The 12567-nt window shown below is 40.1% G+C and overlaps 1 protein-coding gene and 1 long non-coding RNA gene across 3 annotated transcripts; both read left to right on the forward strand.

Moving 5' to 3' along the window:
- The first annotated feature begins 161 nt into the window (after positions 1 to 161).
- On the forward strand, positions 162 to 11206 carry LOC110844743. Of its 2 annotated transcripts, XM_035850918.1 has the most exons (9): positions 162 to 274; positions 2315 to 2701; positions 2767 to 4758; positions 5185 to 5787; positions 6267 to 6624; positions 6710 to 6734; positions 6860 to 7432; positions 8344 to 9485; positions 9621 to 11206. In XM_035850918.1, the coding sequence occupies exons 3-9, from the start codon at positions 3988 to 3990 to the stop codon at positions 9821 to 9823; spliced, it is 3675 nt and encodes a 1224-aa protein (XP_035706811.1). In that variant the 5' UTR covers positions 162 to 274; positions 2315 to 2701; positions 2767 to 3987; the 3' UTR covers positions 9824 to 11206. The 2 variants fall into 2 exon arrangements, with proteins under 2 accessions (XP_035706811.1, XP_021946717.2); XM_022091025.2 differs by lacking the exon at positions 162 to 274 and having other exon boundaries at positions 2602 to 2701; positions 2841 to 4758.
- A 511-nt stretch (positions 11207 to 11717) lies between these two features.
- LOC110842281 lies at positions 11718 to 12494 on the forward strand. The gene is made up of 4 exons (XR_002547334.2): positions 11718 to 11874; positions 11944 to 12056; positions 12142 to 12232; positions 12307 to 12494. It is a non-coding gene; the product is annotated as an uncharacterized LOC110842281 (long non-coding RNA).
- Positions 12495 to 12567: the final 73 nt, after the last annotated feature.

A 12567-nucleotide genomic window follows, 5' to 3' on the forward strand; every position in this document is an offset into this window, starting at 1 on the left:
TGCGCAATAACCAAACAGTATTTCTCACCGTTGAGAAAATTTGGACGTACTTATGTATGTATACAAGAACCGAAAGAAAATAACACAAACAAAGGATCGTGTTCCTTGTAATTTGATACAGATTTTACAAATTATTAGCCGAGGTATGCAGCATGCGAGTGAGCTATGGACCCTGAAATACTTGGAATGGTTGGGATTGCTTCGCTTGTGTTTAAACACCTTGAGAAATCGTCCGGAGGCAGAATCAGTTACCATTTGAAAAGGAAAGGTTCAGGTAAGATTTTTCTTCTCGTTCTGCTGTATGGAGCTCTAGATAGTAAACCAACTGATTGAATAGTTCGAATGCCAACATTCCTTTATGAACTTCTGGCCTGAATTCAACGTGGGTCTCTGACAAAAGTGCCAGCAGACTTGACGACAACACATCGTAGAACCGTAAAAAGGAGAAAAAAATCGTAAAAGATTTTTAGACTCTTGCGTGTAGCCTTTTTTGCTGCTGAACTTATAATGCGATTATCGTCATTATTATTACGAAGAAAAGCAGTATGAATGGCATGGAAATGAATTGAGATTGAACGTTTATGAGTTTCTGGTCAAAGGTGAGCTGAACGGTGATTCAAATGAATTCCTCCACCAACACTCTTCCATCCAAGGAGAAGGCGAACAATGATGAGGCATTGGCTGCTTCCCATTCCTGGTGCAGGTCACAATTTCTCTATCGAAATGCAGCCGTGGAAAAAAGTGAGCAGGCAGACGAGACTTTAGGTGGTGGTGGGGTTCGTGTTTAAAAATAAAAGGGTCCTTCCCGGTGTGAGCGAGCGGTCTGTGAGTCTTTAAACCTCTTAAAGTCGTCGTCTTCGTCCCATCCGTCCGTCCATTCCCTTTCTTTATGACAGGAAGGAGGACCTCATGCTGTGAGAAAATACGGAAATTTTCTCAAAGAATTTTTGACTGTATTCTTAACGTCGGTTACAATAGCTCAACTTTGAACCAATATTTCTAATGAGATTGAATTCAACAAAGCCATGCATTACGCCTGTGCATAATAAACAATGCTTTCTTGTTCACATCTGCATCTGCCCATAAACTAATATCCACCTTAAATTATGGCCATGCAAAGACAGTTATTTGCAATATTTACGGACTTGCGGACGCTGGCAGATGAGACATTTTTTCAGACTTGGCAATTGCTTAACTACATGCATACACATGTGTACATACATAATACACTGATTATTATATGGATCAATAACACTGTTATTGGATGGGAATGATAAGAAAATAGAACGACAGCTCATAAAAATGTTTGGATTCTCGTTTGGGAAAATGGAAACAACGAGGACTGGCTTTATTGAAACTGACATCATCAGCGAGGTGACCATGGCGTGCATGTACAGATTCTGCTACACGGAGGAGTGTAGACTAGTCAACGCAGTGGGAGGGTCGAGGAAAATATGTCAAATTATTTTCCTTAAAAAAGTGTATACAATCTGGTCGAAGAGGTCGTCGGGGTGATAATATTTTCATATGGGTGATTTCTTTACGATGTGGCTACTCGTCTACTAGCTCACTCTTCGCAAGGCTCTTTGGTCGTAGCGTGGAGCGTCGCCTTCGTACCAAGGGTTCCATCATCCTTGCCCCACGGGGAGCAAAGGCATGACATGCGACAAATTCTGTGATACCTTTGACTTTTTGATTTGACGAGTTTGAATGTAACGGTGTAATTTTTACAAGTTGGACATTGGGAAAGTTGTTGAGAAATTGGTATAATCATCCTTCGTCATTCCCACCAACCCTTCGAAAGCTTAAAGTCGTTGGGATTTGGCAGGGAGATGGACAAGTAATAAAATTAATGATTTGTTGAGCTGGGGAATTTGGATTCGATTTCAGGCTGGGAAGAAATAGGAGACAGAATTCACATAATAATCGTATAGGAGTAAAACTAAGGAAATGTACAAACTGGGAAATGACAATAGTTTAGTTTATAACGCTAAAATGACAAAATAAACGCAAACTTTAACCTAAACAATGACATTCCAGCTCCTTCTTGTTTATGCTAAATGTTCAATTCTAAATCACGTAAGTTTAAAATGGAGGACACATTAGTAAAGTTGTATACTTCTATTTGCAAGAAATGCGATACGAATTGTCTCGAGTCCATGCCATTACATTTCGTCGCATAAAACTTTTCAAGAATTATCAGATTGTTAAGTAAACAAATTTTGTGAAGTCTTAACTAGTTTTGTTCAATCTTCTTCGTAAACACTATTTATGCACATCATCATTATTGTGTAATTGTGAGTCAATTCTCTAGAGCAATACCTTCCCAGTGGACAGAATTAGTGGACAATATTACTCCTACCCATGAAATGCCCTGCAATGCACCAAGGAAGGAAACAACCCAATCTAACACCACCTTTCTGGAGAATGCTGACCGTGAGAAGGATGAGACTAGTTTTTGAAATGTTACAAATTTTATTATGAGGCTCAGGAAAGCAAGCCATTTAACAAGGAAGCTCATGTAAGATTGTTGCACCTTTGGTTTTATCGTAATGTTGCTCGTGGGATGTGAGCACATCGGAACTTTCCTCTATTAAAAAGATATTTGTCCTCCCATGTATTCTGTTTCCACCCGATGGCATGTGTGGATTGGAGGCAAATACGGCGAACTGCATCCCTTGAGTAACTCTGGCATCCTACGGTACGCATTTATATAGTTATCCGTTCACCACCGCACGATCTCACTCATCATCATCGTTCAACCAGGCATTTCTTTAAGAAGAAGAAGAAGTGGTTTGATAACAACAATGCTGCAAATGTCTCTCTCCTCTGCCTTTCAGGGGATATCGGATTGGATGGAACCTTTCTTTTCTGGTGGATGCATACGTATTTACAAGTACGACAGCGTTGGCGAGGGTAAGATGAAGTTGGAGTGGAAGGGATGAAACCCCCTTGAGGTAAAATACCTTTGCAGGTAGGAGCTCAAGCCAACTTATTACTTGGAGCAACTTATTCAAGCAAGACTTCAACTTTTTAGTTAACCAACATCCAACATTATGCTGCATTGCATTGTCTGGTTTAGTAAAGAGGAGAGCAAGTTCGAGCTCACTTGCTTCCCCAATTCCTCGTTAATATTAATAAAAAATCCAACTCGGACTTGAATTCGTCGTGTTAATTAAATAAAACCACTCAAACTTACTTTGCAGCTATTTCGTTTAACCAAATTATTTAACCTTTCGGACTGAGTGTTTCAGACTGATTTTGAGATTCATAGTGTCAATCGAACGAAATATGTGAGCACAAAATCCTGCCCAAGAATACGGATCGCGAATGGCATCATTGCCCTGTGTGGCTCTTATTTAAATGGGATTCCTGCAACAAAATCAATCACACACGAGAGCAATAAGCGAAAACAGGATTGCAGCATCATCGCAAAAAATTGTCATGTTTCACTAACTCGTACAGATCAGATTAGTACAAAAAATTGCAGATAAGATAAATTAAATTAAAGAGTGTGCAAAGTGAAGGCGTGTTGTGGTTTCGTGTTTACTTTATCTACAAGAAATTTTCACGGAATTTGCCATTTAATTGTGAGATTTCACGGTTGGTTTGCGGGATGGAACCAAAACCAGAAAGGTGCAATTTACACGTTGGTCGGTAGTCGTGAAGTGTAATTTGATGGAACTACAAGAATGTGCAACAAGTGGAAAATCGAGTGGTGCATAAATCGAAGGTCTCGGTCCCACAGTTAGAGCATGGTAGGCTCCAATGTTTGTGCTTGCTCGACATTGTGGTGTGTGTGAATCATTTCCTTTTCTAAAGCCACAACGGTTCTACTAGTTTCTGCAAATCTCAAGTTTCCTCAGCCACACACATTTTTGAGATGATGAGATTGAGAGATGTTATTGCAATGATGCGAAATTGAGACAAATCCATCCACACACTGCACGACACACAAAAATAAAATATCCAAACTGGGGATGCAAGATGTTGACGACCATGGAGTCTTCATCGTCCCCAACGATCCACGACCTCCAACGATCCACGACCAACACACCACAACAACACCACATCCACTTTTACTCCAACTCTAATGGCGAAGATCAACATCATCAAAAGAGTTTCTCCAACAGCTTAGTTAGCAATCACAGTCAGCTCAGTTATCTCAACAATAATGGGCACGTTGGTGGAGTTAAGAGATCAACGCCACGATTGTACACTCCCACAAACTTCTCTGGTGGAGGTGGTGCGCAAAGAAACCGGAGTCAAACTCAGTCACCTAGCACCCTTTCCTCTGGGGACGGGGCGTCCAATCGAGTACTCATGGAGAACGGCTTAATGGTGACCATGCCCTCGCCCCCAGGTCACCTGTCACTCGATCACCACCACGTGTTGCATTGTGTTGGTGACGATAACATGATGATGATGATGAACTCTAGTGGCTCCCACTCGATTACTCCCCCAAATTCCAATTCGAATACAACAATCAGTTGTGGAAGTGGGAATAGTACAAGTGCAAATATTGGGGTTCCTCACACAACCCCCAAATCCACGCTTAATCACAACAATAATAATCACATACAACGACAGACTGATTTAGAGAACTTACGAAATAATAGGACAAGTCCAAGACCCAAAGCAAAGAAGTGTATTTTGGAAGAGGACGATGATAACAATGTTGAGAAATGTGTGCAAAAGTCAGGAGCACGAAGTTGGGTGGTGCCCAATCAGGAATTTCTCCCCATTTGTGATGCAATGGTATTATTCCTATGTTATTTATTTTGTACATTTTGAATAAACTTTATCTTCGTCTTGTTTGAAATTCATACCTGCGACAAAATAATTTTGCATTGATTCTTTACATTATTCTTACGACTCGGTACAACAAATGCTAATCTAGTTTGGACGACTAGAATTTAGGGATACATTTCAATGATAATTTTCCAGTCACTCGATCAAATACACAATTCGAATTTTTAAAAGTCAAAATTTTGTATTCGAGACAATCCACAGATTTAGACAAGTTTATTAAACAGATTCCGTATAAATGTGTGAGACAGTCGGCGTGTAAGTAAATAGTGTAAAAAATCATCGAAAACTGCACACATAGTTCTATGAACTATGAATAAATATTTATCCACAAATATTTCCACGTTATTAAAGTTCTTTATTTTTTATTTGCAGTTCAACATTATATCACTAGCAGCATATTTTTGTGATATTGTGTTTGACGTGCTGACTGCTTACACTTGGTACCGAATGAGCCAAGATGAGACTGACGACCTTCTCCTACTCGACCCACAAGAAGCCGCAGACCATCAGAGTAAATCACGTGCAATGTGCCAATGGTCCCTTGTCGCCTTATCGTTCATCACTTTGGCGGCCTTGCTCAGCCAAGGCTTGTCCTTCAAGTGGTACAAGGAGAGTGTGAAAAGAGGGCAGATTGGACCAGATGGGATGGATTTGGAGGGTCCTCCCACACAGTGCTCGACAGGTGCTCTGGTCGTCATGCACGTCTCGCTATGTGGCGTGCTGTGGAGATACTTTAAGCTTTTTATCCCGGTGGATCTTCGATTTGTGAAAAACGAAGTGAGAGATTTGTGCCTTCTTCGACTGGTGCACGCGTTTTGTGAAGCCGTTCCTATGCTTCTAATCCAGTTGTACCTCATCTGGGGAAGTTCGGGACCGCAGGAAGTGTCAGACTTTACGATTGTCTCCACGTCCCTCTCGCTCTTCAGTGTTTGCTGGGCCCTGGCCTCCTTTAGCAAAAACATACGCAAACAAAACGTAAGAGATGAAGTACATATCATTTTATAAATATGTTGCCCACTATGTAACAAACACGTGCATGTTGTACCAGATGAAGATTAATACGTAAATTATAACAAAGCATTTCATACATTGCAAAACTCATCCATCCTCTTGAAATGCCTTTGAATCTTTTCCAGACATTTTAATCAACCACGAACTGATTGATATTGGTCAAGAGAAAGTCGTTAAATCATTAGATAATTTTGTATTAAATTTTAATTAAGTGGTTGAATATTCGTTATTTTCAAAACTGGACAGTCTCGTCCTGGTCTTAAATCTTGCTGAAACGTGAAAATAACAATTGTCAGTAATTGCCGTCTAATGTGTGTACTTAGTTCCAATGACTTGTTACAACGTAAATATGTTCCAGTGGGCTTATTTCTATTCATGTCTGAATAATTTGATAATGCATCCACTCTACTTTCCATAAATATTCAAGAAATGTATTTTTGCAGGTCCACAAATTAGTCCTCACGTGGTTGGGGGTAATTTTTCAATTTTTCTGGCACTTGGGAACCATAATCTCCAGAGTTGTAGCACTTTCCCTCTACGCCTCAGTGTATCAATTTTGGATATTCCTTGTCCTCGCCCTCCACTGGATCTGCATGCTCCTGTGGCTCATATCGCCAAAGAATCTCTACAATGGAGAAAAAATCTCAACTTTCCGCAAAATGCTGTACTCCACACTCCTCGCCGTCGTCTACACGTTTTGCTACGTCAACGTCCAAGAGAGCAATTCACGACAGACGGTGATAATTTATTACGTGACAATGATTTTGGAGAACACCCTTCTGCTCTCCGTATGGCTAATCGGTAAGTCAGTCGCTAGTAAATAAATCATTGCCACACGTGTCGATAGCTGTAATACATTTATGATATTTTTCTCTTTATCTTGCAGCAAAAAGATATGAAGACGAAATTTGGTACGTGGTTAATGAACTATTTAAACTATGACGCTTGAAATAAATGCATGTTCTGATTTTTTTGAGGAAGCATTCCTTGCTCCACTATTTATGCTAATGTTAATTATCGTTTGTTGCATTCACAGGTACAAAAATCAAGTGATTTCAGCAGTGTTTCTCTGTTTTGGGGGAGGAATATTATTTATGGTTCTCTACTATCGCTACTTTCACCTGAAGCGCCTGAGTTATGTGTATGACACTGAGAGTTCAATTTACCGAAGCAGTTCCGTTTTGAACGGGGGTTCCTCCGTAAATATCAGCGGAGCAATTTATCCTCCGCCCAGTTTGAAAGGGAAACAACGACGAGAGCCATCTACAGTAACCGAACTGCCAAACCAGAACAGCAATAAAAACATGGCCAACAATATAAATTCTGCAAAAGAGCTGAATGGAGGGACCATTAATGGCTTGGGAATGATAATTTCCAACGGAGGCCCCAATTCTCACCATCAAAACAACAGTGATAATAACATTATTGGCACGAGTGCGAAGGAGAAAAAGACTCCCGAGAGATACCACAAGCGGAACGGGTCTACGCATCATGATAAAGGGCTCAAGTCAGATAAGAGCAGTGTTGGGGGTGCGAGAGGTGGCGTGTACAATAAAATAAATGGGCATCACATCCACCATCAAAATGTTCCAGCAGGAGTTTTCAACTGGTAAGCAACGCCTAATTTATTTCAAGTGTAGGGCATTCGTAGTCATTTTCAGGCTTCGATATCCATAACTCCAACGAGAGGTTATGTATGAGGGTTGTGGTGACCTTACATTCAACCTCTAAATATTTACCAAAATGTTTTTGCTGAGCGATGCCCACTGACTGACATTGATTCGGTTCTGTTCGGACATTTCCTATAAAATGCCAGAAAGTTTTTGCATACAACGTAAATCACTGTTTTCCTCCATCATTGGTCTGATGCTATAAATAAAATACAACAAAGTGAAAGTTTTAGTATCTAAAACCAACTTTCTATTTGCATCCATGGCGTGGGCGATTAGATTTTCCTCCTTGTCATTCAGCAATGCAACAATCGTTCATGTCGCTAGAATTGGAGTAACAGAAACATAGGAGCAGGGACCTAGTGTTAAAGGACGAATAAAGAAATTATGTACAGAAGGATACATACGTTAGAATGAGCTTTCTAATTTCTTTCATCTGAGAAGCTTCATTTTCTCTGCCAAATAATAAATAGATCTAGAAAGGTCTTGCTGGGGATGCTTTTAGGCAATTTTCCTTATATTTTATAATGAAGATTATTGTCTTTGCCATCCACTGCATCAAAATTGGATTGTAGGGAATTGACTCTTGGTATGATTTTCATATTGGAAGTGATTCTGTTGTGAATTGTTTTTCATGTTCTCTTCTTATTAAGAAAATGTCAAGAGTTCAAAAATATTTGGTGACGACTTGTTATTGTGCAGAAGTGTCTTGCATGCTTTCAAATTTTTCATTGATGCGTGTTTTGTTGCGCACTTTTCGCACTTCACTCTTTTCGCCTTCCTCGCTCGTCGATTACTTATTTTGAACATGAAAAGCATCCATCTTTATTTTTTGCATTTATGTTTACAGCCGATTTCATCCAGCCATGAAGAGAAAGAAGAAAAAGCCGTCTTCATTCGTGCCACCGCCCGCCGTTCAGCAGGCTGCATCTCCAACTAATAACAACAACAGAACTTGTCCAGACGATGATGAAGAGGAAGATGAAACTTTTTCGAACCAACGTGGCCAAAGGACAAGTCCCAGCTGCCTAACTCCCCAACAACTCCACTCCACTCCAGGCAGTGGCAGTGGCAGTGGCAGGAGAACAATAAGTCACCATTCCGACTTTCATGACTTTGGTGGATTAATGGACACTGCTGAGCGTCAACTCCACTCGTCAGGATTGACCTCTAATAACAATAATAAACTTCCAATAGTTTTCCCAGGGGGACGGATGTCACATCCATTTTGGAAACGTCCACTCTCCGTCGCAATGGGGAGTGAGAACGAGGGCAGCGTCGGGAGTCGGGTAGACATCCAGCAGAAACTGCAAGAAAAGAAGCAGCAGCAGTTGGCCGAGTTGAAGGAGATTCAGGAGGAAATCAAACAGGGGAAATTAAAAAGACCACAATTTAATGAAATTCCACAACCTGTCAAACCTCAAGTCTGTCAGCCCATCCCGGTTGAAAAGAAGAAGCCAATTAACCAACCCTGGTTTCGAACACACAATCAACAGCAGGACGATTCCGTGATGGGCGACCCACCACCACCATTCATCATCTATCCCAGACCACCGTTCATGGTTCCTGGCTCGACAAATGCCACTGTAACAACCTCCGATCCCAACGCCAACGAAGTCATTTTGGATCCACAGTATCTCGTGTATGCGTCTCCAACCTTGGAGGGTTCTGAGTGCGGCTATTATGAAAATCCTGACTGGCCCATCCACAGCTATGAAGACCCGGAACCAATGTACCAAAATGACGACCTTCATCACGATCAGTCCAGTGGTGGTGGTGGTTGCGGAGCTGGAATTCAGCGGCGGAGACGCAACGCCAAGAATCGAGTTTCAAAGGAGAGCATTTACAAATCCGTTCGAATGCATTCGGACATTGACAGTCAAATGTCGCTTCCCCGATCGTACACACTCCCTCGAGAATTCAAATACAAGAGAAAGTACCGGAAACCCATCAAGAACGAACAATTCCTCCCATCAACCAATTCCAGTGATGGTAAGCAAATCCACTCGTTTATGGGCTCTCAGTTTGTCCGAATTCTGAATTCAATTGCAATAAAAACTAGTTTTCATTCAAATTCCGATGCCATTCAAACAATGTAAGTGTTTTTTGTATTGTTTTTGCGTATAGGTGATGTAGACTCTGGGGAAGATGATCCTGAAATTTATGGCTCGTTGGGCCCTCTCCCCCTCCCATCCATCCACCATGTTGTTCTCAACGGCAGCAACGATGTAGTGCCCATTGTAACCAGCTCGTCGTCAGCTCCACAGCCCAGTAAGAAATCGCATCCCATGAGTCGCCGACAAAACAAGTTGCATGAAACTAAATTATAAGAACCTTACGAGTAACTTACGTGGTGGCGTTGTGAGAGTGGTTGTGTGATGATTCACATTTTAGCATCGTATGCATCTAATCAAGTCCACCCACAAGAATTTGCAAATTGCTTGTAGAACAACGGTGCAGCACAAGCTCAGCTATTAACATCCTCTTTTAGCAGCCATGCACCATTTAATTATGGCGAGAACGATAATTTGTTTGGTAGAACTGACCATCAATTTAAATGGATTAGATCCACCACCACCCAAAAAGTGTAATACTCAAAACAACATGAAAATGAACGAAAATAGATTCATAATCGTAATGGTTTCGTTTGTTGCCCATGTTAATCCATGGTTGTTTATGCATAGAACTCAATTTTGTATCGGATGGTATCCTAGCTTTATGTATTAATTCTGATCTCTGTACATTACGTTGTTTACATACAGACACACAATTAAGTCATTTCGAGTTTAATTTACACATGTACGTGTCCATGTGGCTATAGCTTAATACACACTCAAGTAAGTACATACATTTGTAATTACAGAAGTCGAAAACCAGGATTTTATTGTTCAAAGCGCTATTTACTTAATTATAAATAATCGCAATCATTATAATGACTGTAATTAATGACAGGGGTCGAGCTTAAAGTATTTATTGAATGTATTGATTGGGATTGAACTGCATCTGTAAAGTGTTCCTTAATTGTTAGTTTAAAGCCAAAGAATAGTGATGTTTGATTATTTACGTGCACATTTTTTTCCAAGACTCGTATTCACGACGACCCATGCACGACTATAGATTAGATAAGCGTTCGAAGCCTAATAAGTTATCGACTTGGTGTAATCATATCATGAGCTGCGTGTCCAGCAGTTTGGGTTGTAAAGAGGGAGGGAGAAAAGCGTAAATAATTGTGTGCCATAAAGATGTGATTTTTTCATATGTACGGACAAGCTCTCTTTCACCCACAATACAACAAAAGCTCATTTCCATCGCCCAAAAAGATAATATTTAATTTCCCGTCTCAAGATATTCAACTCTTCTCATCCTCTTGCAAGATGAACAAAACCTGTTTTCGCGACAACTTGTTATTAGTATTAACTAACTGCCTTTTATGCTTTATGAGTATTAATTCTCACTTCAGTTTTCATATCTCCGTCTCCGTGTCTCCTCTTTCTTGGCATCCAAACAAATTGCCTTTTTACACTAATCTTGGTAGTCCTCGTCTCACCAAATCTGCTTCGTTCGTATCAAATATATTTTACGTGTATTTTTTTTTACTTTTGTCAAGAAATGTGACATTCATCTGTGTCTCTTTTTGAAATATATCGACTTAAATCTCATATATCGCATTGTCAGATTATGAAAAAATAAAATGCAAATTTTGACCACAAGAATTTCTCGTGTATTTTAATATTTTGTAAACAATTTTTCATACATATCTGTGTCATACATTCAGCATGATGTGCCATTTTTTGGCTCGCTCGAAATCCATCCATCGTATGCATTAAACAAGGATTCAGTGATGTACAGAACTAAGGAGTGCTGGAAGACATTCAAATCTTAGCATGTGGCAAGGATTACGGATACAAGAATTGACGTCTTTGCCTTATGCATAACTCATAGAATCCATCAAAGTGTATTCATTGAGGGCATCTCAGCACGGTTGAGGTTTACTAATTGGCACTTTCAATAACTACATGTTTCAATAGCTTGAGTATGCATATACCTGATCGTCAAACCACAACAAAGTCCCAAATTTAAAGACCCAAGAAATAAAGCCACTCATATAGACCGCAAACTTGGTTTTTGTGGCCACAGACAAATTACCGTCAGCCTCTTCTCTAACTTGCTGTGCTTTTGAGACACTATTAGCAAAAATCCTGGACTTATCTCGAACTGACGTGGTGTCCTAGAAAGCAAACAAGACACTCACTTTTCTGGCATATGAATACACACATATTTCCATGTGATTTCCTTGTTCATGAACAAAGTTTGAGAGAAAATAACACATTTTGATGAGTTCAAACATACATACACAGGAGCGCATAGGAATACTGCACAGGTATCCTTCTCGTTTCTTGACGGTTCATTTTCCTTGCAATTTTTATTCCACTTACCTTGAAAAAATCAGTGACAGTATCCAATCCGCCAAGATTGAAGAAGATATAAAAAGTGGAGCTATTATACAACATTTTGCACATTTGCTGGATGTCCAATCAGTTTGGAGTTGATTCAAGGAATAAGGTGAGATTGCGAGACGTTTAGCCTTCACTTGTCAAATGAAGAAATAAAAATCCGTTTGAAAAGTTTACAGTATCGGTTTGCATAGAGAACTAAATCGAAAGATGGGACTTGGACGTCAAGGATATTACAAAGCGTACGATGACGACGAGGATGAAGAGGACAAACATGTTTTAGGGGTAAGGAAAAGCATTTCACTTCACGTGCATACAAAAAGGTGCGTTTTATTAAGCACTACTGTCTGCGTGGATAGCATGGTACCAATAAAAATGCGGTTCCATGTCATGAACAGGACTCACATTATGTTGCATCCGTAATTTTGGCATCAAAACACAGATCCACTTCACTCAACAATTGCTCCGAGTTCGTGTAGTAAATTCCACATTGAGAAAATGTAAAGATCAAACGAGGTGTCCGATTTCAAGAGTAACAAGAAATAAACTCTGTGAATGCAAACAACTTAAAAAATGCAGTCGACCAATACTCACGTACTTTGCATGCATACAAGTTGTCT

The sequence above is a fragment of the Folsomia candida genome, unplaced genomic scaffold (genome assembly GCF_002217175.1).
Source record: "Folsomia candida strain VU population unplaced genomic scaffold, ASM221717v1 Fcan01_Sc001, whole genome shotgun sequence".
Lineage (NCBI taxonomy): Eukaryota > Metazoa > Arthropoda > Collembola > Entomobryomorpha > Isotomidae > Folsomia > Folsomia candida.